Raw genomic sequence first — 23,748 nt, 5'->3', positions numbered from 1 at the left:
TGAAATCATTGTCTGCTTTGAAGTGTTCTCGGGGAAAAACTAGGAGACTGCACTGCAGTGTTCTCTTAATGTTGCTATTTTAAGCCACACTAGTGTGAAAGGCTTGTATTATTTAGTAACTATTTCTAGGTAGGGTAGAACATGAAATCTAGGCTCTAGTTAGTAGGCAAGATGGATTGAACTTGAGTCCTTATAACCTCTTTCCTCCTTCTATACTAAGCTCTCATCACCACAACTATCCTCGAAGGAGGGCTGATGAGCCTATAGCGTACTTCTCTGTTAATGCTGATTTTGATTGGAAAGCAGGTGTTACTGCAAAGTTACAAAAGGCTCATTCTACCCTTGGGAAATTGGAACACCTTATCTGTTACATTCCCAGCTGCTGCTATTCTGGGGACCATGACATGGTAAGGGAAAAAAAAGACACAAAGTATAAAACATTAATTCCTATAACCAGTTTGATCATGCACCAAATTTATTTCTAGGCAAGCCATTGAGCTAACCCAGTTCATGGATTTGTAAAATTGCTTTAGTGTTATCTAATTGTAAATATCCAATTAAGACTTTAAAGAATAAGATACGAGTTTCTTTGAAGTTAACTATATCCAGATTACTAATTTATCAGCAAAGAAACAAGAACATACAGTGTAAATAGTTAAGAGAAGCAAAATGGCTCCTAGTTAACATACTTTTAAATTAATCCTTGTATTAGAAACTTTAATCTTCATAGGCATTACTGCTGCAACAGTTTCATCTTCTAGAAAATGCTGAATGTTCATGAGGGAAGATGTTAGGAATTCAGCACTAAAATTCTCTACGTGACACTGTAAAAAGCCATTTTTTACAGCCAGCAGAGAGTGTACTACAGCACTTGGCCCATTTTCCCATCTCAAATTAATTTCAGGTGATGACTTAATTGGTCCAGCCACAGATTTATAATCTGAACCTAGTATAGAAGAAAACAAAATTAGGATTAAAATTTTAGAGCACACAAAAGGCACTCCAATAAGCAATCATTATGCAATCATTTCTATCTGCATTGTAGTTACATAATCACAAGAGAGGAGTAGAAACATAACTAGTTTTCCAACAGATTAACCAATTTCACTCTGATTCAAAAAACCCGATACTTGAGATAAATCAGAATTATAATAGTGCATACGCATAATGTATTGTGAGCAACTTTCTATCACCTTTTTTCTCATCTCTTAATTCATAATTTAAAAAGTAGTACAAGGAGCAACAAACAGTACATACAAGTAGCTTGCAATAGACATAACAGTATACATGTATATACAAGGATCCTGCATTCTTTCTGCATGCAAAACTCGTCATCTTCAATGGGAGATCTCTATGCACAGTAAATACAAAACCAAAACCTTCGCAAGCTTTTTTTTGGTTTGGTTTGGTTTTAAATATATTACTTAAGACTATGATTCAGGAAAACACTTCAGTCTATCCATGTTCAGGAGAGTACTTAACACATTTAACTAAGTGCTCTCCTGAACAAAATGATTACTTACCTGTATTGTAACTCTTGTTCTTTGAGATGGGCAGCTGTGAAATGCACATGCAAACCACATCTTAAAGAACCGTCACAATAAAGGTAAGTCATTGTTTTTTCTTCTTCCAGTGGTTGCAAACATGTATTTCACTCAGATGACTCACGAGCAGTACTATTAGGAGGTGGGGCCTGGAGTCTACTTAAATGGTGATGGCAGAATTGCTCTCCCAAATTTGCATCAGATCTTGAAGCAGTCATGATGGTATAATGATGCATGAAAGTATGCACAGAAGGACCAAATGGTAGTACTTAGGGCCAGCTCCATGATCGACATTTGCAGGGCTGCTGAGATGGCCCATTCAATGAGTGATCAGGCTAACAGTCTCTCCAGAAAGGGGTGTTTAATGCTACGCCATATGCCGTCATGGAATTAATACATGTGGAAACTGTCTGTGCTGAAACTGCCTTACCTTTCCTACTGTCAGCAAGTGAGACACAGAGCCAAGGAGATAACCTAAAAGGATTGGTTCTGTCCAGATAATAGGCTAGTGCTCAACTTATGTCCAAAGTATGAAGTTGCTCTTCATCACTACTTGAGTGCAGCTTCAGGAAAAAAAACATCAGGTAAGTATATTGTTTGTTGAGATGGAACGCTGGAACTACTTTGGTTAAAAATTTAGAATGAGGCCTCAAGGCTCTTTATCTTGGAAAACAACACACACGGAGGGCCTGCCATTAGAGCCCGAAGCTCACACACTTGAGGGAAAAATTGATGTCACTCCTTATTGTCTTTTTGTCTTATTGCCTTATTGTCTGAATGGATCAACTAATAAATACCCCAAGCTTTGAAGATGGTCCTCAGCCCACTGTTCTTGAGGGAGCATTTGTGATTCCAGGAGAATGTCCTGCTGAGGTGGTCAGCCAATTGATTCCGGGAGCCAGGTAAATGACCAGCAATGGGAGCAACATCTTCCCTGATGCAAAAGTGCCAGAATTTCATTGCTTCTTCACAAAGCTGTTCAGATCATGCCCCTCCCTGTCTGTGCAGACAGTACACTGCAGTTGTGTTGTATTGGTGAGTATCGGGACTGATGAGCCCTTGATGTGAGGAAGAAAAGCACAGCAAGCATTGTGAATTCTCAAAGCTTGAGGACATTAAAATGAAGAGCTGCTACTTGCTCCAGCCACAAAGCTTGGGTTCTACACCCACCTATGAAAGCACCTTACCCTATCAGAGAGGCATTGGTAATGATTGTCTTGATCAGGAAGTGGCAAGCAAATACCACACCTCTGCATATGTTTTTCTTATCCATCCACCATTATTGGGAATGCAGGAGGAACCAGGATCAACATGTACAACCGGTGTCTGTTCAGTCAATGGACTAACTTCAGCCACCCCTGAAGGATGCACACACATAGCCTGGCATGCAGGGTCACTTAAGCATATGAGGCCATAGGGCCTAGTAACAGTAGACATTCTTGGATTGTGGTGATGGGGTATAACTAGAGAGAGGTGCATAACCGGCAAACAGTCTGAACCTGTCCTGTGGGAGAAAAGCCATCAGATATGTAGAATTGAGTGGGCCTAATTAACTTGATTTTTTGTGTGGGAATTAACATGGACTTTCTCTTGTTCAGTGCGAGTCTCAGACAATGGAGAAGATAGATAAGCTGGACACGGCAGAGAACCTGGTGCTTGGATCTGCCTTGCACTAAACACATCATCTAGGTAAGGGAAGACACATATCCCCTTTCTCCTTCAGTAGGCCACAAACACTGCCATGCACTTGATCAATATGTGTGGGGCTGAGGACAGGACAAAAGAAAGTACTGTGTATTGATAATGTTGACCTGCCACTACAAATCTCAGAATCTGGTCACTTGGCAACACTTATACATGGAAGTAGGTGACTTGTTGATTGAGGGCTGATGCCAAAGATAAAGATCGCACTGGTACCAACACAATATGCATCGGTGCCGAAGACGATGCCAGGATTGAGTCTGTCATGTTTCTAGGCTGATACCAGCACTGATACCACTAAATCTCTGTACTGGAACCAAAGATCCAGATGGACTGGGAGCAGCAGGAGATGCCTTCACTTCAAAGGACTCCTGTACCACAGGAAGAATCCATGAGAGACAGACAGAGACAGACTTTTGATGCCACATAAACTTGTGGTGATGGTACCACCAATAATGCTGGTGCTGAACTGTGTCTCTTGTACTGCTATCCCACTGCCAGTACCCCAGTTGATGGTACAGTACCAATACCTTCCCGCTGAAGTGCGGGGGAGACACAGGTTGACGGCCCAGTTGTACATGAGTGCCCAAGGAGTCCCGGCAATGTCTCCAGTCCTCCTTCAAATAAGAAACACAACCACATTTCTTCAATCTGGAGGGGCTCCAATATGTTTTATGGGTCCTCTTTCAGGGAAGCCCTGAAGACAACTGACTTCTCTTTCTCCAAGGAGAAGAGTCTGAGTCCAGGGATCTGTCAGAGATCACTGCACCCTCCATAACAGATTACATGCAAGAGACAGGGTGTGCAGTTGAAGGCCCTGACTCCAAGGCAGGTTTCAGTGCTCGCTTCATAAAGAGTTGCTTGAGGCCTAGATTTTTGGATATCTGTGTTCTGTTTTTGAAAAGAATGGCAAATACTGCGCCTCTCTTTAATATGTTCCTTACTGAGGCACAGAAGGCAGAGCATGGAGGGGTCATTATTGTGACTAGATACCCCTCAAGACAAGCAGTGCTTAAAGCTCGGTGAGCACTGCATCACACCAAAAACTAATTCAAAACTAATTAAAACAAGTTAAAACAATAAAGGAAACCTAACTACTGGGTACTAACTATTTACAGGAAAAGCAGAAAGCTGAATTCGCAGACATAGTTCCAGCACCAGCATTATTGCTGTACTGCCATCACAAGCTTATGAGGCGTCAAAAGAAAAAAAAAATGAAGTAAACCTCACAGGTAGCTCTGACTCATGCCATGGGTGGTGAGAAGGAAATGGAGGTCAGAGTAGTAGAGCCCTTATATAGCCTCAGGAGAGGCCACAAGGATGTGCAAGGCATATGCACCACCCCAACAGGTACTGCTACAGAAAACTCTCTGGCTCCGGTGCTGGGCATCCATAAACCTGAATGGAATACAAGTGTGCAACCACTTGAAGAAGGGATATTTCCCTGAATCAAAGCCTTAATGTGTATAAAGAAAGAAACTGGAACTGAGGAAACTGAAACCACAATTTAATAGCTAGAATAAAGGGCCAGATGCTGCTCCCATTACTTCAATGGGAACAGGAGTGTGTACTAATAAAGTACAGCAGCAGTTTCTGATTATTAGTCTCAATATCTCTACCCAGTAGAGGGCAACTGACACACTGAATTGAACATTTCTAGAAGAGGAAGATGGTCAGAAATATTAGATAAAATTTCCATATTTATCCATTTGCTATGCAACAGAAATAGATCTTTTCCCTACTTATTATCTCTTCAGGTTTAACACACTAAAAATCATCAGTACCAAAAAGAATAGACCAAAAAGAATAGTTAAAATCCTTTTAAATCAATTTACTGGCTGATTGTTACGTAGCAATAATTTGTAAGGCTTGCACTCAAATATTTTTAAGTTGTACTACACTATTCACATTGAGTATCCTGACGAAAGAGTAGACTTACTGGGCCAGATGCTCAGATGGTAGTCAACTGAAGTATGCTGACTCAAGTGAAGTCAATTGAACTATGCTGAGATTCTGGCCCTTACTTCAAATTTATCCTTTTCACAACAGAGGGTTTATTTTTAAATATTAATTTAGATGTTTTCAATTAAATCTCTCCAGTTCTCTAGGCACATTCCAACAATTTCAAAATGGGAAATGGGAAACAGTTAAAGGTGGATTTAATTTAAATTCATTGAAGTATGACTAACCAGGAACCAGATTTTGGATTATAATTTCTTTCCTATTTCTATTTTCTTTTCTTTCCCTATGCTATCCCTTATCCTCCCCAAATATACTTGGCTATGCATTAGCCAAGAAAGTAACTTTTTAAGCGTCTTCCAGCTCACTCTGCTACGTTGCTTTTAGCCTCATACACATCCCGACCTCCATGGTATTTTCCTTCATTGCAATGTACCCTGGGATGCCTCTAAAGAAGGGAAGCCATGCTCCACAGAACTCCACAGATCTCTTCGGAACTGTGCATCTGATTTATGGACAGAGGCAATTAATTTAATTGAAATAAGGTACAAATGATGATTGCATGATACATTCAAGAGACACATACCACAACAGAGTTCTATTTATTTTGATGCGTAGAGCTCCAGACGTAGACATATTTGGACATACTGCAAAAGTGATTCTGGACCAGGTGGACATACTCATTGCAAAAGCATGATTAATGTGCTGTTAACTGGCAATGCACTACTATAATAATCATTCACAGCTGCAACATTTAAGCATTAGAATCTTATCAAGCTTTTAAAAAAAATCATGTAATTTCACCTCACCCTCCAGATACAGGGCTAGATAGTAGCTTTCCTTAAATAAGAAATTTAAGTTTAACATGAAGTGTTGGTGTTGAGATGTATTTCCTTAGACTCAAATTTTTGAAGTTATTTTGAAGTAAAGAATGATCTGCTCTCATTGAAGGCTCACCAGACCAAGAAATATTCAAATTAAAAAAAGTTAGAGAGTGATAATAATGAAGTTACAGCTTTATAAAATATCAACAGTCTAATGCAGGATATTTGATAAGATGTGAATCAGCAGAATTCAATGTAATTCATTTGGTTTTTGTTTTGTTTTTACTCACCATCCTGAGCAGTTCTATTTTTATTCCCCTTCCACTCACTGCTTGATAATTAGGAAAGAAGATAATTGGAACAGTGATTCTGAACTGATTGATAAAAGGTATTCCAACATTAATAGAATCACAAGGCTTTTTTGGTATTTTAAGTTTGAGACTAATACAGATATTTTTATATGATTATGTATTAGAGGGAAGACAACCATAAAACTTCCAATAACTCTTTCATAGTAGAAACAAATGTTTTTTCAATTCAAATTCAATAGTGAGAGTGGAATTGAAATCTCTTGTTAATTCTTACCCACAGTTCTGTTGCAAAGATAATGTCGAACACTGATATTGCCCAACTGGCTTGGTATCACCTGATTCACCTGAAGGCATATTTCTGTGTCTTCACCTTTGATGTCAATTTCACCATTAACGCCAAAGATTTTAAAAACCACAACAGACATCTATCAACAAATTAAGATACAACTGCAATTATAAATTAAATTTTTTAAAATTACAACTTTCAATTATCAGTGTGCAAATAAAAACAATGCAACAAGCTTACATTCAAATATTACAAAAGGAAACTTGTATCAATGCAATTCAATCAAACATTTTGGAATTGAAGCTCCTTATTCACCCACTTTTTCCCCACTCACCAGAGAGTGGTACTCAGAAATCCAAAGAACAGTTATTTTTCTCTTTTTATTTCCTCACCTTCCACCCTATAATAAACTAGTTGATGCACAATGAAAAGCGGATGCTATTCCCCCCTGCAACCCATCAGTATTGATTCGGAAATAACCAGAAGGGTCACAACAACATGAGATGGTTCCGCCATGACAATGAGTATGTTGCCTTAGTCATACCTATAGTACCTTAAGCATGTGCCTTATATTAAGCATGTGAGTAGCTGACACCATTCAAATGCTGAATCAAAGCCCGAGAGAGGAACCCTAGTTAAAGTCCCAAACTCTGACACTGCAGAGCAATGCACTGTGCTTCTTCTAGTGTGCCCTTTCCTCTTATTTTATTAAATTTTAATACCTTATTGTCAGGCAACACATGTAGTCAACAGCTTCAAAAGTTCAAATCTTGGTGCCACTTTTTGAAGTATATGCTAATTATTTTTATTATTACGGGCCAAGTTTTCTAAGGGGCCTCAATTCATCTTCTACAAATAGAAAACTACAAGTTAAAATGGAATTTGCACACACTTAATTTGCACACACAGATTCTGTTTTCACACATTCTTTATTATTTACATGCACAAATGTAGAGATTATTATTGAAAACTGACCCCAAAGGATACTTAGGAGTAAGTGTATGTATCTAATAATTTGTTAAGTAAGGTTTTCTTTAAAAAGGTAATTTAAAAGTGTTTTTTAAAAATTCAGCAAATGTAGAGTTACATGCTGAATGTCTCCATAGGGAGTATAGGAGCGAAGTCTGCACAAAACTGATTTCAAAAGTATGTTTTTCTTTTTTTAGGTGCCCTGTACCCTCAGATTACTACACTGAATTATGATAAATTACTATGCAAGAAACTCGGATAACCACAGTGATAAGCATGTTATAAATGGACAGCTAAATAAAAAGAGGAGATGCAACCACCATGGAACTCTATCAGTGCATGGAGATTGCCTTGGGATGGGGAGATGGTTAGAAAAGTGGCTTTTTTTTTTTAATCTACAGGGCATGGTGACACAAAGATTACAGTAAATATGTTCTACACTTTGAGATATATATATATTAACAAAAATTCACAAAACCATGCCATATATTAAAAAAGAAAAAAGCCACTTAACTGACCTTTCAAGAGGACATCTCCATACTCTGGGTCTCCAAAGTGGGTGTAATGCCACCAGCATAGTACATTCTGAGCATTACTTGGAACTGAAGTAGTTAATCTTCAACTTCAGAGACCCTAAAAAGAAGATAAATCTAAAATCAATTATGTGTTTAAATTCACTCTTACTTGTTATTGGAGCATTCAGACTATAAATCTACATAGCTAATGAATTTTTAAAACTATTTTCAAGTCACCTTTAAAAGAAAAAACAAATTATTTCAGCACCACTTTAATGTCAGTTACTGTTTAATTTATTAAACCTGCTCCTTTAATGAATTTCAACAACATTACCATTTCTTCATTAGTCTCGTGGGCACTCTCTGAAGCTGCACTGATGGCATCTGGAGATGACCCACCATAATTGTCAACTCCTGTGACTTCATCTTGCACACTTTCTGCTGGCCTTTGGTAATTCGTGCCTGTGATAGCTTCCATATGCATATCATCAGAAAAATATGAAAGGTCAATATAATATAATCTGAATTGTTCATGCATTAAGATACTATGTATAATCTTAATATTTAAATCTTTTATAAAAGTTTTTATTTGGATAATTATTAATAAACAAAACTAAAATAAATTAGTCAAACAACAGGCATATTGATTTTTGTCATATCGCTAAGATCATGAGGCAAACAGATTGTTAGTTAGCACTGGCAACACAAAAGGAAATTTCTTAATTTGTCTATGTTCTTATTGATCTATCTATACGTACACCTAATCTCTCTCACACAAAATATTCCCTTTGGGTGAAATCCACTCCATCTACACAGGTTTCAGAGTAGCAGCCGTGTTAGTCTGTATCCGCAAAAAGAAAAGGAGCACTTGTGGCACCTTAGAGACTAACACATTTATTTGAGCAAGCTTATGCTCAAATAAATTTGTTAGTCTCTAAGGTGCCACAAGTACTCCTTTCCATCTACACAGAGTCCAAGTATTCAGACTGTATGATGGTGGAGCAATCAGTAAGTTGAAATCCACCCCTTCAACCCATGCAGCCGTGGTGTGGAGTCCTTGCTATTCCAGCCTGTAGGGTAGAATAGCACCTATAGCTCTTCCATGTCTTTTACACTGGGTACTGGATCCACATGAACATGTGGCCCCTTTCCTGTCTAACGTAGCCAATTCATTGTGGCTTCCATGCCAGTATAAATGGGCTGGCATAGAGATCTTTCACAGTGCAGAGGGGATGTACAAGCATCCTATGTTGCCATTTCACACACTTTTAGAGAGATAAGAAGGGCCCAACTCTTGTCTTCCACAACAGAAGTGAATTTCACCCTGTGAGAAGTTTGTTAAAGTCCTCCAAAAGTCACTGATCTGCCAAATATGTATAGATACATTTTCAAAGCCTTTAGTGTAAGTGACTACAGTTCTTCTGTTTATAGAAATACTCAGTCAGGCTATATTATTTTCTTTTGTTAAAGCTTTATTTTGTTAAGAACATATAGGCTGAGAATACTTTTCTATTTAGACGTAAGATAGGAGTACAGAGGAAACTGACCTTTTTAGAGTCTTGCTACTGTACGTGTTACTTTTTAACTAAATTATTTCATCGGCCTTCTCTTAGCAGCTCATCATAATTTACATAACCCCACAGTACTACAGATTATCTAAAACTAACAGATATTCAACATCAGGCCAAATTTCTCCCTCAGATACCCACAAATGGCTCCCACTGAAATAATCAGAAGTTGGACATACAGCTGATAGCAGAATCCAGCCAATAAATACAAATGGCACCATGAGGAGAGAGTCAAATCTGTCTGTTTGGTTACTAGCATTGCTGGTATTAATGCCAAAGAAAACCACTTACCCATCCCCATATTTTTAAAACCAAAAATCTTGATATACGTTTGCAATGGTAAAAAACCACCATAATTTAGAGTCTAATCCTGCAAACATCTACTGCTGGCCTACAGTCCACTAACAGGAGTAGTTCCAAGGAATTCCTGGTCCTACAACAGCACTATAATTTGGTTCCCTCCTCCAAAAAAAAAAAAAAAAAAAAAAAAAAAAAAAAAAAAAAACCACACCCGCCACCCTGGAAAGAAGTAATTGTCAGTTTATTTTTAAACTATCTTTCATCTAAATAGGAAAATATTTTGTGCCACCAACTGATGCAGTAAATAGAACTGCTTGAGTAAACCAAACCGGATTTAGCCCACTACATCCTGTTAGCACACTATTAGATAATACTTTCATGTATTGTATGTAATTATTTTGTTAAATTTGTTTACCTTTCTCCATAAAGCTTTGGCTGTCACTTCCATCACTCTCTAGCAAATGTTCTTCTAACATCATACTGTCAATAGAAATGGTATCCAAAGAGACTTGTGATGGACTTCTCTTCATGGTCTTATAAGAAACAGAGAATGCGGGGAGGTTGGACTGGCAGCGTTCCTTAGGCTTTCCACTTTTTAATATAAAGATATTAGGAAATTATTACTTAAAATGAAAGGAATTCTAGAAAAGAAAATCAAAATCCTCCAACTCAGGAACAAAATTAAAGAAACATTGGTATGTAATATAAAATAATTCTGTAATCCTTAGGGGGGAAAAATAGAGGGAAACAAAGTAGCATTCATTCACCACAGTCTATAAATTACATTGTAGACATGTGTCAATTATTTTGATTTTTTACAACTATTTATTCAAGAATATGAAAATACAGTATTCTGTAAACAATTAAATGTTTAGTTAACAGAATGTTCAATTTTTAACCCCAATTTATTGTGGGATTCTGCTGTCACTGCATATCTACAGAATTTATTAATGCTTAAAACGATATCTGTTTTGAATTACTATATTATCAGTTCTTTGGCACACAGCCCATCAGGAAAAGCCAATGACAGGCCACGATGGTTTGTTTACCTGCAGCATCCGCAGGTTCAGCCAATCGCAGCTCCCACTGGCCGCGGTTCGCCACTCCAGGCCAATGCGGGCTGCGGGAAGCGGTGACCAGCACATCCCTCGGCCCGCGCCGCTTCCCGCAGCCCCCATTGGCCTAGAGTGGCGAACTATGGACAGTGGGAGCTGCTATCGGCCGAACCGCCGGCCGCCGCTTCCCGCAGCTCCCATTGGCCTGGAGTGGCAAACCGTGGCCAGTGGGAGCTGCGATCGACCAAACCTGCGAACGCTGCAGGTAAACAGACCCGCCAGCAGCTTTCCCTGTTGGGCTGTGGCTCCCTGCCACCTCAGAGAGGGACAAGCCCATCCGCGTGCCGGAGTGGGCAGAGCTAGACCCTCAGAGGTCACTGGAGGGCCAGACACCAGGGAGGCCAGATGCCTCCTGCCTAGCCAGTGACTGGGAAGCCCCCGCGGCCCAAGGTGTATGCCAGGACTGGCCCGATCTGCTCTGCGCTCGCTACCTGGAGGACCCATGGTGCTGGACGCCCCAGAGGACACCACCTGGACCCAGGTACCACAAGAGGGGGGAGTCAGGAAATAGCCCTAGTCTGGCTGTAGCACTGCCAGAGCCCATGACAGTGTGTTCCGGCCAGGATCCCCACTGACACAGCAGCGGGTCTTCTGCCACAGCTAGGGCCCTGGGCTGGGATGCAGTGGAGTGAGAGGGCCTGCATCTCCCCTGCTACCCAACTCGTGGGTGGCAGTCTCCCCCTCTTCCAGGTCCTTTGGAGGCCTGAGCTTATTGCTACAGTTTGCTACCGCTCAGCCCCGTCTGAGGGCCTGAGCACCTGACTTACTGTTGCCCTGCCCTGACCTAGGGCCCGGGCTTACGGTGCTTATTTCAGTTGCCGCAAGGGCCGCCGAGGGAGACTCCCGCGGCCGGACTAATTTCCCCAAACATCAACTGTGTGTAGTGAGCTGGTGTGGCTCCCCGCCACCCCGGAGAGGGTCGAGCCCCAGCTAGCTTCTTTACACAGCCAATCTCTGATCTATGGCAATTATTAATTTTATTTGACTTGTACTATCAACTAACTTTTCCTGGGACATAAAGAGTGACCTCACTAATATAAAATCTTTTATACCTTAATGTAGACTGGGTTGCAAGCATTCTAACTGTGGACACTTTTTCTTTGTTGATTTCAAGCTCTTCAGATTGTAAGCCTGTGTCTGGTTCCAAGTCTGTCACTTTAACAGGAGAGCCTTCAGTTCCATTTTTCTGATCAGTTAACTTATTTGAAAAAATATTTTTGTCATTCTCTTTATCAGTGAATAACTCAACAGAATCTTCTCTTTTATTTAAAACATTCACCAAATCCCTAGAATACAAGCTATTTTTGTCACTTAACGCCACACAAACTTCTTCTGAATCACTCCTACTAAAAAGTCCACTACAATCATCTTCATTTGTTTTCCTCAAACACATATCCGATGTATCATCTGAAAATGATACTCCCTTCTGAAAATCCATATCACTATCTGATTTAAAAAGAAGGGGGTCCATCAAAATGACTTTGTTAACCTCAGTGCTCGCAGACTCAGTTACATAATTAATATCCACACTATCAGTCTGTGTTATATCATTAGTTATTAGTTTACTCTCTGATACAAGAGTTTCCACATTTTCCAAAGGTGAAAGATCTTCTGCCATGAGACTTTCTTCTTCCAAAACTGGAGATTTGCAGGGTTTTGCTTGAGCCACTGGATGGAGCAATAGAGCTATTTCTGCACTTTCAAGTAAGATCCCAATGCAGACATCTGTTTGTTGTGCAGGTTTGCCTGTCACTGCTTCTACATCTTTCCTTAGGTTTTCCAGGAGCAATACAAGGGAGTCATGGAGCACCAATAAGAAATGGAACTGGTAATGATTGATTTGCATGCTCACATGTTTTTCAATATGAACAAGGACATGTACATCTGCATCAGAGGAAGAACTTGCAGACAGAACTCCTGAAGTGCTGTCTGAAGGATGAAGCTTTTGAATGCCATTGGTCAAGGGTTCTGTCTCAGTGCTATAATATTCCCTCAAAAGTTTTTTGCGCTGAAGTCTATTAGCTAGGTCACTAGAGTCACTTCTTGGAATGTTAAAAGGTGTTTGATAATAAGAAGAGAGTTCCTTTTGTGACTGTGCAAATCTCATCGGCTGGCAAACCCAAAGGGAGAGTGGGAATGAATCCACAAAGCTTATTGGTCGGCCTTTCCCACTTTTCATTCCTTCATAATCTATCCAAAATTGGGAAAAATGCAAAGCCCAGACATCAGTGGCAGCAGATGTTTTTAGTGCATATTTATTTAGCTTTGGGGTGATATAACCTTTATAAACATCATGCATCTTAGTATCTTGTTCATGAGCATGTCTCTGGAAGATTGGGTGCAGAAGATTAAAATTGTCATGAGATTTGGGAAAGTTGGTGAAAGTTCTACTGAAAAATTCACAGTCTTTGAAGTTCTGGAACAAGGCTTCCAGGTCAGAGTGTCTACAGTTTGGCGAGTGCCTTGTGTTTGTAGCAATCATTTCAGAACTCTGAATAGAAATTGCACGTGGCTGATCTTTATGGATTTCAGGTTTCTTTTCAGAGGGAATGATAAACTGCAATAGAAAAATATATTCATCTAGTTACAAAGTAGATTATAAAGGTACACACCGTTTTAAAGAAAACAATAGTTATGTGAGGTAAAATAAATGAATGACATTAAAGTTTTGTAGGATGTCGTACACTAATACAGAACAGAAGAGGCCAGGCTCCTGGTTCTGCAGCTTTTCATCTGGGTTCCCCAAATTTTGACTAACGCCACTACACACAAACCTGTTCATAAGAAAATTGCCATGAATCTCAATGTCCATGCAATGTCCATGACAGGGCCTCTGGCTTTTCTTTTTTGAAATATGCAGGATGGTTACATTGGGTTGAAGTTTCTCATGCTTTAGGACAGCTCAGAAGTGACTATCTTAACTCTCCTTCCACATGCATATAAAAGGAACTTTCATAACATGATTGCTCAGTATTGTGAAATGATTAAAATCTCAGCCTTAATGTTGCATTAACAATTTTTTTTGCTATTATAAAAGTAAATTTATTAGAACACTTAAAACCTTGAAGTATTCCAGTGTGCTAGAATAATCTTGAATTGAACATCTTTACCCTCCAAGTGTTAAAAAGGAAATAATATTTTAGACCCTGATCTTGCATCAGGATCTGCTAACACAGATCCCTGACACCACACATAATCCCAGTGGGATCAATGGGATACTACCCAGATACAGTAAAAGCTTTGTTATCTGGCCTGCTGGGGTAATGGGGGGGTGCCAGTAAGTGAAAAATTCTGGTTAACTAAGGGGGAGGGAGTTTGGGTGCGGGAGGGGGCTCAGGCACGGGGTACCAGATCCGGGCGGTGCTCACCTTGGGCAGCTCCCCGCAAGCGGCGACATGTCCCCTAGGCCAGGGGTTCTCAACCTTTTTCTTTCTGAGGCCCCCCAATATGCTATAAAAACTCCATGGTCCACCTGTGCCACAATAACTGGTTTTCTTCATATAAAAGCCAGGGCCGGCATTAGGGGTAGCAAGCAAGGCAATTGCTTGGGGCCCCATACCACAGGGTCCCCCACAAAGCTACATTACTCAGGCTTTGGCTTCAGCCTTGGCTGGTGGGGCTCAGGGCCCTGGACTTCAGCCCCAGGCGGTGGGGCTTCAGCTTTCAGCCCTGGGCCCGAGGAAGTCTAATGCTGGCTCTGCTTGATGGCCCCCCTGAAACCTGCTTGCGGCCCCCCAGGGGGCCCAGGACCCCTGGTTGAGAACCACTGCCCTTGGCGGAGGTGTGACTAGGCAGCTCTGTGCACTACCTCCGCCCTGAGTGCTGGCTCCTCAGATCCCATTGGCCGGGAACTGCGGCCAATGAGAGCTGCGGGGGCGGTGCCTATAGGCGGAGGCAGCGTGGAGAGTCACTCAGCCATGCTTCTGCCTAGGAGCAGCAGGGACATGTTGCCACTTGCGGGGAGCCGCCTGAGGCGAGCGCTGCACAGATCCTGCACCCCGCACCCCCAACCCCCTGCCCCAAGTCCCCTCCCACAACCAAACTCCCTCCCAGAGCCAGTGCCCTGCATCCCCTCCCACACTCCGAACCCCTCATGGCTCTTCCTCTGCCTAGGAGCAGTAGGGACATGTCGCTGCTTCCAGGGAGCCATGTGGAGCCAGGTAAGGAACCTGCCAGCCCAGCACCACCCAGATTATAAATCAAACTTTCAATGAAGATCAGAAATACTGGTTTATAGAGCTTTCCAGCTGGTAAATGCCAGATAACACAGCTTTTACTGTATATGGATCTTCATGGCTGAATCCATTTGCAATGTTAGGGCTTATGGAATCATACATTTGAGCACATAAGTAACTTTGTCCTATTATCTTAAATGGAATTACTTATGTGAGTAAAGTTACTCATGTAATTAACTGGATGCTGGGTTAGATCCCAAATTTGTAAGTAAGTATTCATTACACCACAAGTACATTTTCATAATCAGTATTTGTGTAACTTACAATATCTATTATTACATATACATATAAAATGCATATTTAGGAAGTTTCATTTAAAGCATCACACTTTCATACTAAGAGCTTGTCTATTATGTGCTTTACAGGAGTGTGATTTCTAAAGTGCACTAAGGTGTGGCACATTAATTGGTCCAGGTGGACCCTGCTAGTGTGCACTAAAGGTTCCCTAGTGCACTTTAATGTAATACTGTTTGAAACATCAGTATGTTAAAGCACATTAGCAGGGTCTACACAGACCAATTAAAGTGCAACACATTAGCATGCTTTAGAAATCACACCGTGGTAAAGCACATTACCTCCCCATTCGGATAAGCCTTAAATATTGCAATATCTGTAAAAATGGCAGTTATGGATTCTGTTTCCCCTTTTCTTTCAGTTTTCCTTTCCATTCACAGGGATAAGCTTATTATGCAGTGCCATTTATGACAATTTAATTGCATTTTGAAATCGTTTGTTTCTCAGCTGAAAGCCAACTAAAATGAATTTCAAAAGCGCACGGTCAAACTGATAACTGATCAGATCTTTATATCTCAGGAGTTTATCTCTCTAGTAAGAATTTCATAAGGCCTCTACAGCTTCATGATGTGGAGGGGAGTGCAGTCTGTAGTATATTACTACAAAAAAGGAAACATTCTCACTGTGCATAATAAAACTACTTAACCTGCACTCTCCCCTTGAGATCCACAATGCTAAAGGATCACTGCCAAATAGCTGCAGTTCTACAAAGAGCAGGAAAAAGGAATGATCAGATAGGTGTCAAGACCACACTCTTATAACATATGACACCCCTCAAAAAGCTGTAGATCTCACAACTAAAAAATTATGGCAAGTTACAACTGTTCACTGCATATTAGAGGTACAACTGCGCACACAGAGATCTGAACTGTAAATATGTGATCCATGCATACTTTCCACTCTCAGCAATGCCAGGATGGTCTGTTGCCAATGAGACTTTTAGCCAAACCTACTGACTACTCTGCATTGAGGGACTATGTCCAGAAGAGACGATGGTCTGCTACATCATGTCCTCTGTTCTGCCTCATGCATTTTTCCTTAGACCTTTATACTCCGTAAGCATATTTTCCTTTTTTCATTACTTGGCTAATAACACTTTTCAGAGATAAAGAGAATGTATTTTGCTCCAAAAAAATCCCCAAATACTCCTTCCATACAGTACCTTTAACATAAGTCCATCCACTCTAACATCAACATGCTCATCAGATTTTGAACTGTCATTTAATTTATACATGGCCATGAACTGATTGAGACTTTGTTTTACATCCAATGCAAATTGATTTAGCCAAAGAATACTTCTCTCATCCAGAGTGAACTGCAGAGCATTCAGTTGCACATAAAGGTTCGGACATGGAACTAAGGAAGAGACAAAACAAAATTACAGCAAACAACAATATTTATTTTAGCTTACTAATGCAGAGCCATATCATCTCCTCTACTTTCTGCCATGGAAGAAATGGAAAACCCACTCCTTTGACCAAGGGAAAGGGAGATTGAAGGAGCCTAAGCATATCACTCCCAACTCTCTCTGATGTCCCAATCATGGCATGTAAAAACTTAAATTAAAATAGAATAAAAAGGAGGGGGGTACCACAGTTGAAGGAAAATGGCAGGACCAGAGAAGATCCTCTGTCCCGAGCATCATCTCCAGGAGGCCTGCTGGAATTTCCTTACATGGGAGAATGCTGAACCCTGTCGCATGTTACTAAAATAACTCTAGCAGACCTTTTGTTACAACTTTGCTAGTCTGCAATAGCTTGATTTCTTTTGTACAGCAGAGGAGTGCAAATGTTCAAAAAAAGTATATATAGTAGAATCAGTATTTTATTTCCTGGTAAAAATGTCATGCACGTTTTTGTACTTAAAACATAGTATTTACAAAAATCAATGCTTTAAATGTGTTGCTAGGAGCAAACATCAGTAAAATGGTGAAGTATTATGTTCACAAAAGTAATTTCACAATTAATTCAGTGCAAAAAGCTTTTCACCATTTTTGAATGTCAAACTTGAATCAATATTTCCATTAGATCTCAAGCTACCATTAGGCTTCGCAAAAAGGAAAATAATGCAAGAGATTTATTTTTCAGAACAAAAACCTTACTAGGATAGTCTTTTCCATCTGGATAGTAGTATTCAGTGAATTCAATATGAATAGCTGACATTTCTGGTGGAAGATAAAGTGACTTTTTATTGCAAGAAATCAGAGTTTTAGGGGAAGAACGACATTGGTCTGCTGTAGAGACCTGCAAAAGACAAATGTTCAGTTTTTTCAATATGTAACTATTTTTGTTAGTCATTAAAAATGCTTGATTCTGCCAGTGGTACAAGGGATAGAGCTACTTCACAGATGGAATCTGCAACACACTGAGCACTGGCATGGTAACCCCACTGATGTAGATTCCCAATTGCTCCCATCGCAGAGAGCAATGCATACGTGACTATCATGTAGTAGAGGCAGTCTGCATGCACTCATCTCCAAGGGAATACACAGAGGACAGAAGGGGCATGGTGATGGATGGAGTCAGGGCCTGGCACTATAGTCCCTGTGCATAAGTGTATGGGAAGCAGCAGACAAGGGGATATCCACACAGACAAGAATCAGGCAAGGACCTGTAGGAACCCAGCAGCTTCACCAAGAACACCATGGACCAAAATACAGGCAGGTCTGCCAGAGAAGGGGTTTGCCTGAAAGATGGCCAGCCCATGGTGTTCCCAGCTCAGCCAGCTGGAGAGGTGACTATCGACAAAATTCCCCTCTCTCTGCACTGTTCTGGAGCCATGTGCACTGCAGCTTGTGGGGCAGGCTTTGGATCACATGCTGTTCTGCAGGGTGCTCAGTACGCTAATGCAGGTCCACATCGCAGCAGAATCAAGTCCTAGTAGAACAACATCTCTCCACTCGTGCTTTCAACAACATAAAATGCTACACAAACTTTACATTAATTGCCTCCAAAGTAAATTATGCAACAATAGAAAAGTTTTACTTTTGGTACATAATTTATCTGGCTCTTCTGATTGCTTAAGATTTCTTTGAGTGTGGATTAATTTAAGAAATGTCTGCCAAACCAAAAACGCTTGCATCCAGTACTTTTGTATGTCAGCTTCCTACCTTCAAAATAACTGAAGTTTTGAATATACAATCCTGGTTGGTTTCTGTTTTATTAATTTTGCAGAAGTATAGTTGGAAAATATACACAAGTAAAATTGTATAAACCTCTCTCACCCATTTCAAATATCTTAAATTTCATACATGTCTGTATTAATACCTATAATCATTCTAAATAATATGATGGCAAAATATAATTTCACAAATACAAAACTTAACTTTCACAAATACATCAACTTAAAATAAGTATCTTCCTAGCTGTCCTACAAAAACAATGTGAAGTAATAATAGAGACGGGGCAAAAAGAGAGAGTAAAGCAACTGAAAAGAAGCAAATTAAATTTAGAACTTCTATTAAACTAAGAAACAAACATTTCATAAAATAATTATGCAATTACTGAAGTGTATAAAAAATTTCAAATCCAAATGTGAGCTTCTGGTAGCAAGCTGCAACCTCCACTCTAACAGGGAGACTAGAGCAGGCATAGCACCAAAGGCCTGGGAAGGGGCAAGGTTAGGGTGGCTGGAAGATGCATTGACGGAGCACACATCTCAGGCATCCTCTGCTGGCAGGGTTACTATGGGACTTCAGCTGAAATTTAAAGCTGCCTTTCCAAGCAGAGCACTGCCCCAATACCATTGCCATTGTCTCCTGGAGATAAGTACTCCTCTGGTGCAGCTGCCCCCTTGCTATGCCTGTGAGAGTGAATCTGGACCTGAGAGAGTAATTAAAACCGTAGCAAATAACAAAAAGAATGAATGTAAAAAGTCCATTAAAAACAAAAATCACTGGAAGTAAAATATTAATAATGAAATGTTAAATCGGTTTAAACATGACACTGAAATAAATAAATTCAGCATATATTTAAACAGGGAATATGAAACCCTAAAAATGAGAAATCTAGAACTACATGCTAAAACAGTGAATCCCTGGAGTACTCCACATGACACAATGAAAGGATAAGATTCTAAACTACAGCATCTGTAGGTGATGTCTTTATATTACAGTAATCTCTTGCAGATCCAAAGTCTTACTCTCATTTAAATCAATGATAAAAATTCCATTGATATTAATTTTTTAATATCAAACAAGAGCAAGCCATAAAAGTCTAGTCCAAAAATCGATACAGTCAATGGAAAGAGTCCTATTGACATCAATGGACTTTGGATCAGACCCGTAAAAATTATGGCTAATACATCAGAGGTAAAGCAGTTAAGGGACAAAGCGACCCCAAATTCACCAACAGGGGGGAAAAAAACATACCTGGTATATATTGAAATCTGCAAGTTTAACAACAACAGGACTGGACATGAGTTTATCCTTTGGTTGTTGGGGAGATACAGAAGAAGCCCTAGAAGTTCCTTTAGGTATCTGTTGTTCCTTGCCTGTAGGAAACAAGAATGGCAAAGTCATTTAAAACAACCACCTCATTTAGGATACACTGCTGCCTCCAGTGAATATTAAATGTAAGTAATAAAACTTGTGAATAGAGACGAAGTACCTGTTTGTATGTTTGGAGGAGAACCATGAGGTGGGGATTTAGAAGGAGAATCTATATTATGATCCTTCACAGCCTGTTTAAGCAATTCAACATTGCTTTTGAACTCATGTAATAATTCTTGGGCCCATCCACTTCTCGTTTTGGTGGCATCACTATAATGCATCCAGTGACTGCAATTGTCTCCTACAAGAAAAAGACATATGTGGCCCAAAATTAATACAAAATTTCCATTTGAAATATATTTCTAACAATTGAAAAAAAATTTTTAAAACTTTTCAGATTTTCTTCAAAATGTAATCACACTAAATCTTGTGACTATTCAGTAATGTAAATGGCAAGTAATAGCATTGAGAAACGCCTCACAGACCTCAAGAATATAATTGCTCCCTGGCTTGTGCGGTTAGGCAATATTCAGGGCCTTGCTAGATTGTATCCATTAAGAGAAGAGATTGATAATACGAGTCAGGAATTTTTTAGTGCCATCTACAAAGAATGTACATGAAGAATGTTCGTTCTAATCTACGTGGGCGCCTAACAGGCTATCAAGTGCCGCACACTTCAGGTGTCCTCACCCCACTGCCACGCTGCTCCTGCCCTCTGCCAGTGGCTCCCAGGAGCCTCCTACTTGCTGTGCAGAGTGGGGGGGGGGGGGGAGGGTCTGAAGTCAGGGTGTTCCCCTCCCCTGTACCCCATCTCCACAAAGCGGCAGGGACGACATGACAGGGCTCAGGACATAGGGAGCTTGCTGGCAGCTGTTGCTGTGTCTGAACAAGTAGGCTTCAGACTGCTGAGTGCTGATCTACTTAAAAGGGCAGCATACTTAAAGGGACAGCGTGTGTTTCTCTCGGTCACACACACAAAAACAGTGTCCCCCCTCTCTCACACACACACACACACACACACACACACACACACACACACAGCCTTTCACACTCACCTCCCAACACATACTTGTATTATTGCTGTTGTTGTTACTTGATACTTCTTTCAAAATGTCTTGATTTAGTTTTTTGACTGGTTTATGCATTTCATAATTTTTATTTTTCTCTTACGAAATAATCGTTATTTCTCTCTTAATTTAATTCTTTGAATAGTGAGTTCTAAAATGCCTAACAGGCTGGAGTAATTATCCCTATGGTAACTTTTTAAAATACATATTATATCTAGGTTTTTTGTTTCTACTGGTGGCGCATATCCACACATTACCTCGATATGGTGCACATTCCACACATGGATAGAAAAAAATTAGAGGGAACACTGATTTCCAGCCTGCCTTTCCAGCAATTCCAGTGCCCCAAGGAGCGCTGTCGCTGCTCCCTCTCAGCGACATGTTCACGACTGCTTCTCTTGTTGTCAGTTTACTTTCTCTTGGCTTGTTCTGGTCCTTTTCTACCACTGACACACAACTGCTACCAACCAATTGCCCCAACTTCTGGCTTAGTTTCTGCTCAGGCCTTGCCATATTGGTCAATGTCTCGGCTTCTACTGTTCCAGCTATCACTACACAAAGGGGCATTTAATTCCTCTTTCATCTAGCCTGAACGAATGATGCTTACTGTACCCATTGACTTTAACCAGGTCTGTGACTGATGGCAGCCATTAATACCTTCCAACGCAACAATATCAATTCTTATCCAGCAACTTATTTTAAAACAGAAATTTAGGGTAACTGTAGCTCAGACAGAATTTCTCAATTTGTTCTCCTCCAAGACAAACAATAGAAATACACTGCTTGCCCTGGTCCATGTAAGAAGGTCCACTACATCAAGTTATAGCTAATGCCAAATTTAAAGGTATCTTTTGGCTAAAATTTAAATAATGGACACTAAAGAAAAAATGATTTTTTAATGTTTAGATTTCTGGAAAAATCTATTAGCCAAAAATGATTGGCAACAAATCCTAGTCTGGAATTTACTACTAGCAATTCAAGCTTTAATTTTGGTGCCAGTCAATCAATGCTTCCATGACTTAATATGACGGCTGCATGGCAAGCTCATTGCATTTCCATAGTAGCACATTAACAAAATTAAGTGCAGTAAAGAAATTCTGGGGAATCTCTGTACCACACTTGTAGAATCAAGTGAGGAATCAACAACAAAAAAAAGTTTGGGAACTGCTCGTCTAGTAGATTGTACCTTGCTCTCCCTTAAATTTCAAATGAATACATTCAAATCCTGAGATCCTCTTTCTTCACATGAAATGGATTACAATGTTCCAACACAACTGTATTTATGTCCAAAGTATTTTGTTAACTAAAGAATTATGCTTGAAATAGCTAGTGTATAAAATCTTGGTTCAGTTCTCAGTATTTTTATTCCACATGTAATGGATATGAATGTACTGAACTGACCTTAAAAGTAAATATTTCAAATACTTGTATGTAGAAATATTATTGCCTACGTCTTCTGTACATTTGACTAATTTTTATCTTTAAAACCAAAATACAATTAATAAATATACTAATAAATATTAATTCACATACCTGCTTTGTGAAAAGGGTAGTAGTCCACAGTTAAATGGCTAAAGGAAATCTGCATAGCTCCTCCTGTAATACTTCTGTTTGATTCTGTAAAAGAAAGCAATATTTAGCAATGTAGCCTGACCTACATCAGTAAATTTTCACTTTTTTATTACAGTGAATCACTACGGCCAAAAGTATTGGATCAAAAAATGAGGTATCACAAAAATAACTTTGCATTAGTGTATCCTGGCCTAACTGGCCAGGATGGGCTCCCAATGCCTAAGATAAGGCCAATAAATATGTAGCTAGTAAATCTGATGCTACTATCAAGGAAATACTTTTGAAAAATCCTCGTTCTTTAATTACTATTAATCTCTTCTATGTCCATTAAATATAAAGCAGCCTGCTATACAATAGAAAAAAATGACCATGTGGCTGTTTGGATGTACATTTGTATATAGTTTTATTCTGGTCATTTAAGAGAGACTATACAAACATTAATAGACTTCTCAATCTCTCTTCTAATTTACAATAAGTTTGAGAATATCAAAACAATTTTGGAAAAGGAAATTTTTGTTACCTTTTTCTTTAGAGTGAATATCATCACATATATGCAGGTCCAAATGAGAAACTACTAAGTGATGAGAAGTTTCCTTAACATCAAAATCATTGAACAGTTTTACAATTGCATCATTCTGATCAGGTGCTGCAGAAGCCTGGTGTGCTTTCACTTGCTGAGGGGTGGGTACAGGGGTGGAACTCTGAAAAAATTAAGTCACATAACTTTAGAGAAACTTTTCCTTAAAGCATGAACTTCAAACATTTTAACACTGAAATGTAAAAACAATTCTAGGGGAGATTTTCACAGGCACAAGTAGCAGTTAGGTTCCCAACTCCCTCTGAAAGTCAATGGGAGATAGATGCCCAACTGTTGTATGTGCCTTGGAAAATCTCACCCCTAATTACTGATTAAGGCACTGCGATCCCTGCAAGTACTCAACGCTGGCAACTTCATTTAATCAGCCTTCACAGTAACATCTTTTCATGTCTTTTTTCTTA

The 23,748-nt window shown here is 39.7% G+C and overlaps 1 protein-coding gene across 10 annotated transcripts in view; it reads right to left on the bottom strand.

The window, feature by feature from the left end:
- UHRF1BP1L (UHRF1 binding protein 1 like) overlaps nucleotides 1–23,748 on the bottom strand; it is an 87,150-nt gene that overhangs the window by 6,760 nt on the left and 56,642 nt on the right. For 3 of the 10 annotated variants that reach the window (XM_038408101.2, XM_043491581.1, XM_043491589.1), the window contains 11 exons: nucleotides 23,270–23,450; nucleotides 22,711–22,794; nucleotides 20,229–20,411; nucleotides 19,991–20,112; nucleotides 17,723–17,864; nucleotides 16,784–16,977; nucleotides 12,145–13,649; nucleotides 10,393–10,568; nucleotides 8,444–8,580; nucleotides 6,614–6,764; nucleotides 690–946 (listed from right to left, as the gene is read on the bottom strand). In XM_038408101.2, the coding sequence (XP_038264029.1) occupies nucleotides 690–946; nucleotides 6,614–6,764; nucleotides 8,444–8,580; nucleotides 10,393–10,568; nucleotides 12,145–13,649; nucleotides 16,784–16,977; nucleotides 17,723–17,864; nucleotides 19,991–20,112; nucleotides 20,229–20,411; nucleotides 22,711–22,794; nucleotides 23,270–23,450 (3,132 nt within the window). Of the gene's footprint in view, nucleotides 1–689; nucleotides 947–1,974; nucleotides 2,603–6,613; nucleotides 6,765–6,950; nucleotides 8,228–8,443; nucleotides 8,581–10,392; nucleotides 10,569–12,144; nucleotides 13,650–16,783; nucleotides 16,978–17,722; nucleotides 17,865–19,990; nucleotides 20,113–20,228; nucleotides 20,412–22,710; nucleotides 22,795–23,269; nucleotides 23,451–23,748 lie in introns of those variants that run through there. The other 7 variants (XR_006273989.1, XR_006273988.1, XM_043491602.1 and 4 more) reach the window with 7 other exon arrangements.

The sequence above is a fragment of the Dermochelys coriacea genome, chromosome 1 (genome assembly GCF_009764565.3).
Source record: "Dermochelys coriacea isolate rDerCor1 chromosome 1, rDerCor1.pri.v4, whole genome shotgun sequence".
Taxonomy (NCBI): Eukaryota; Metazoa; Chordata; order Testudines; family Dermochelyidae; genus Dermochelys; species Dermochelys coriacea.
The sequence above is the reverse complement of the archived record's forward strand: the minus strand, read 5'-3'. Positions and strand labels throughout refer to the sequence as shown.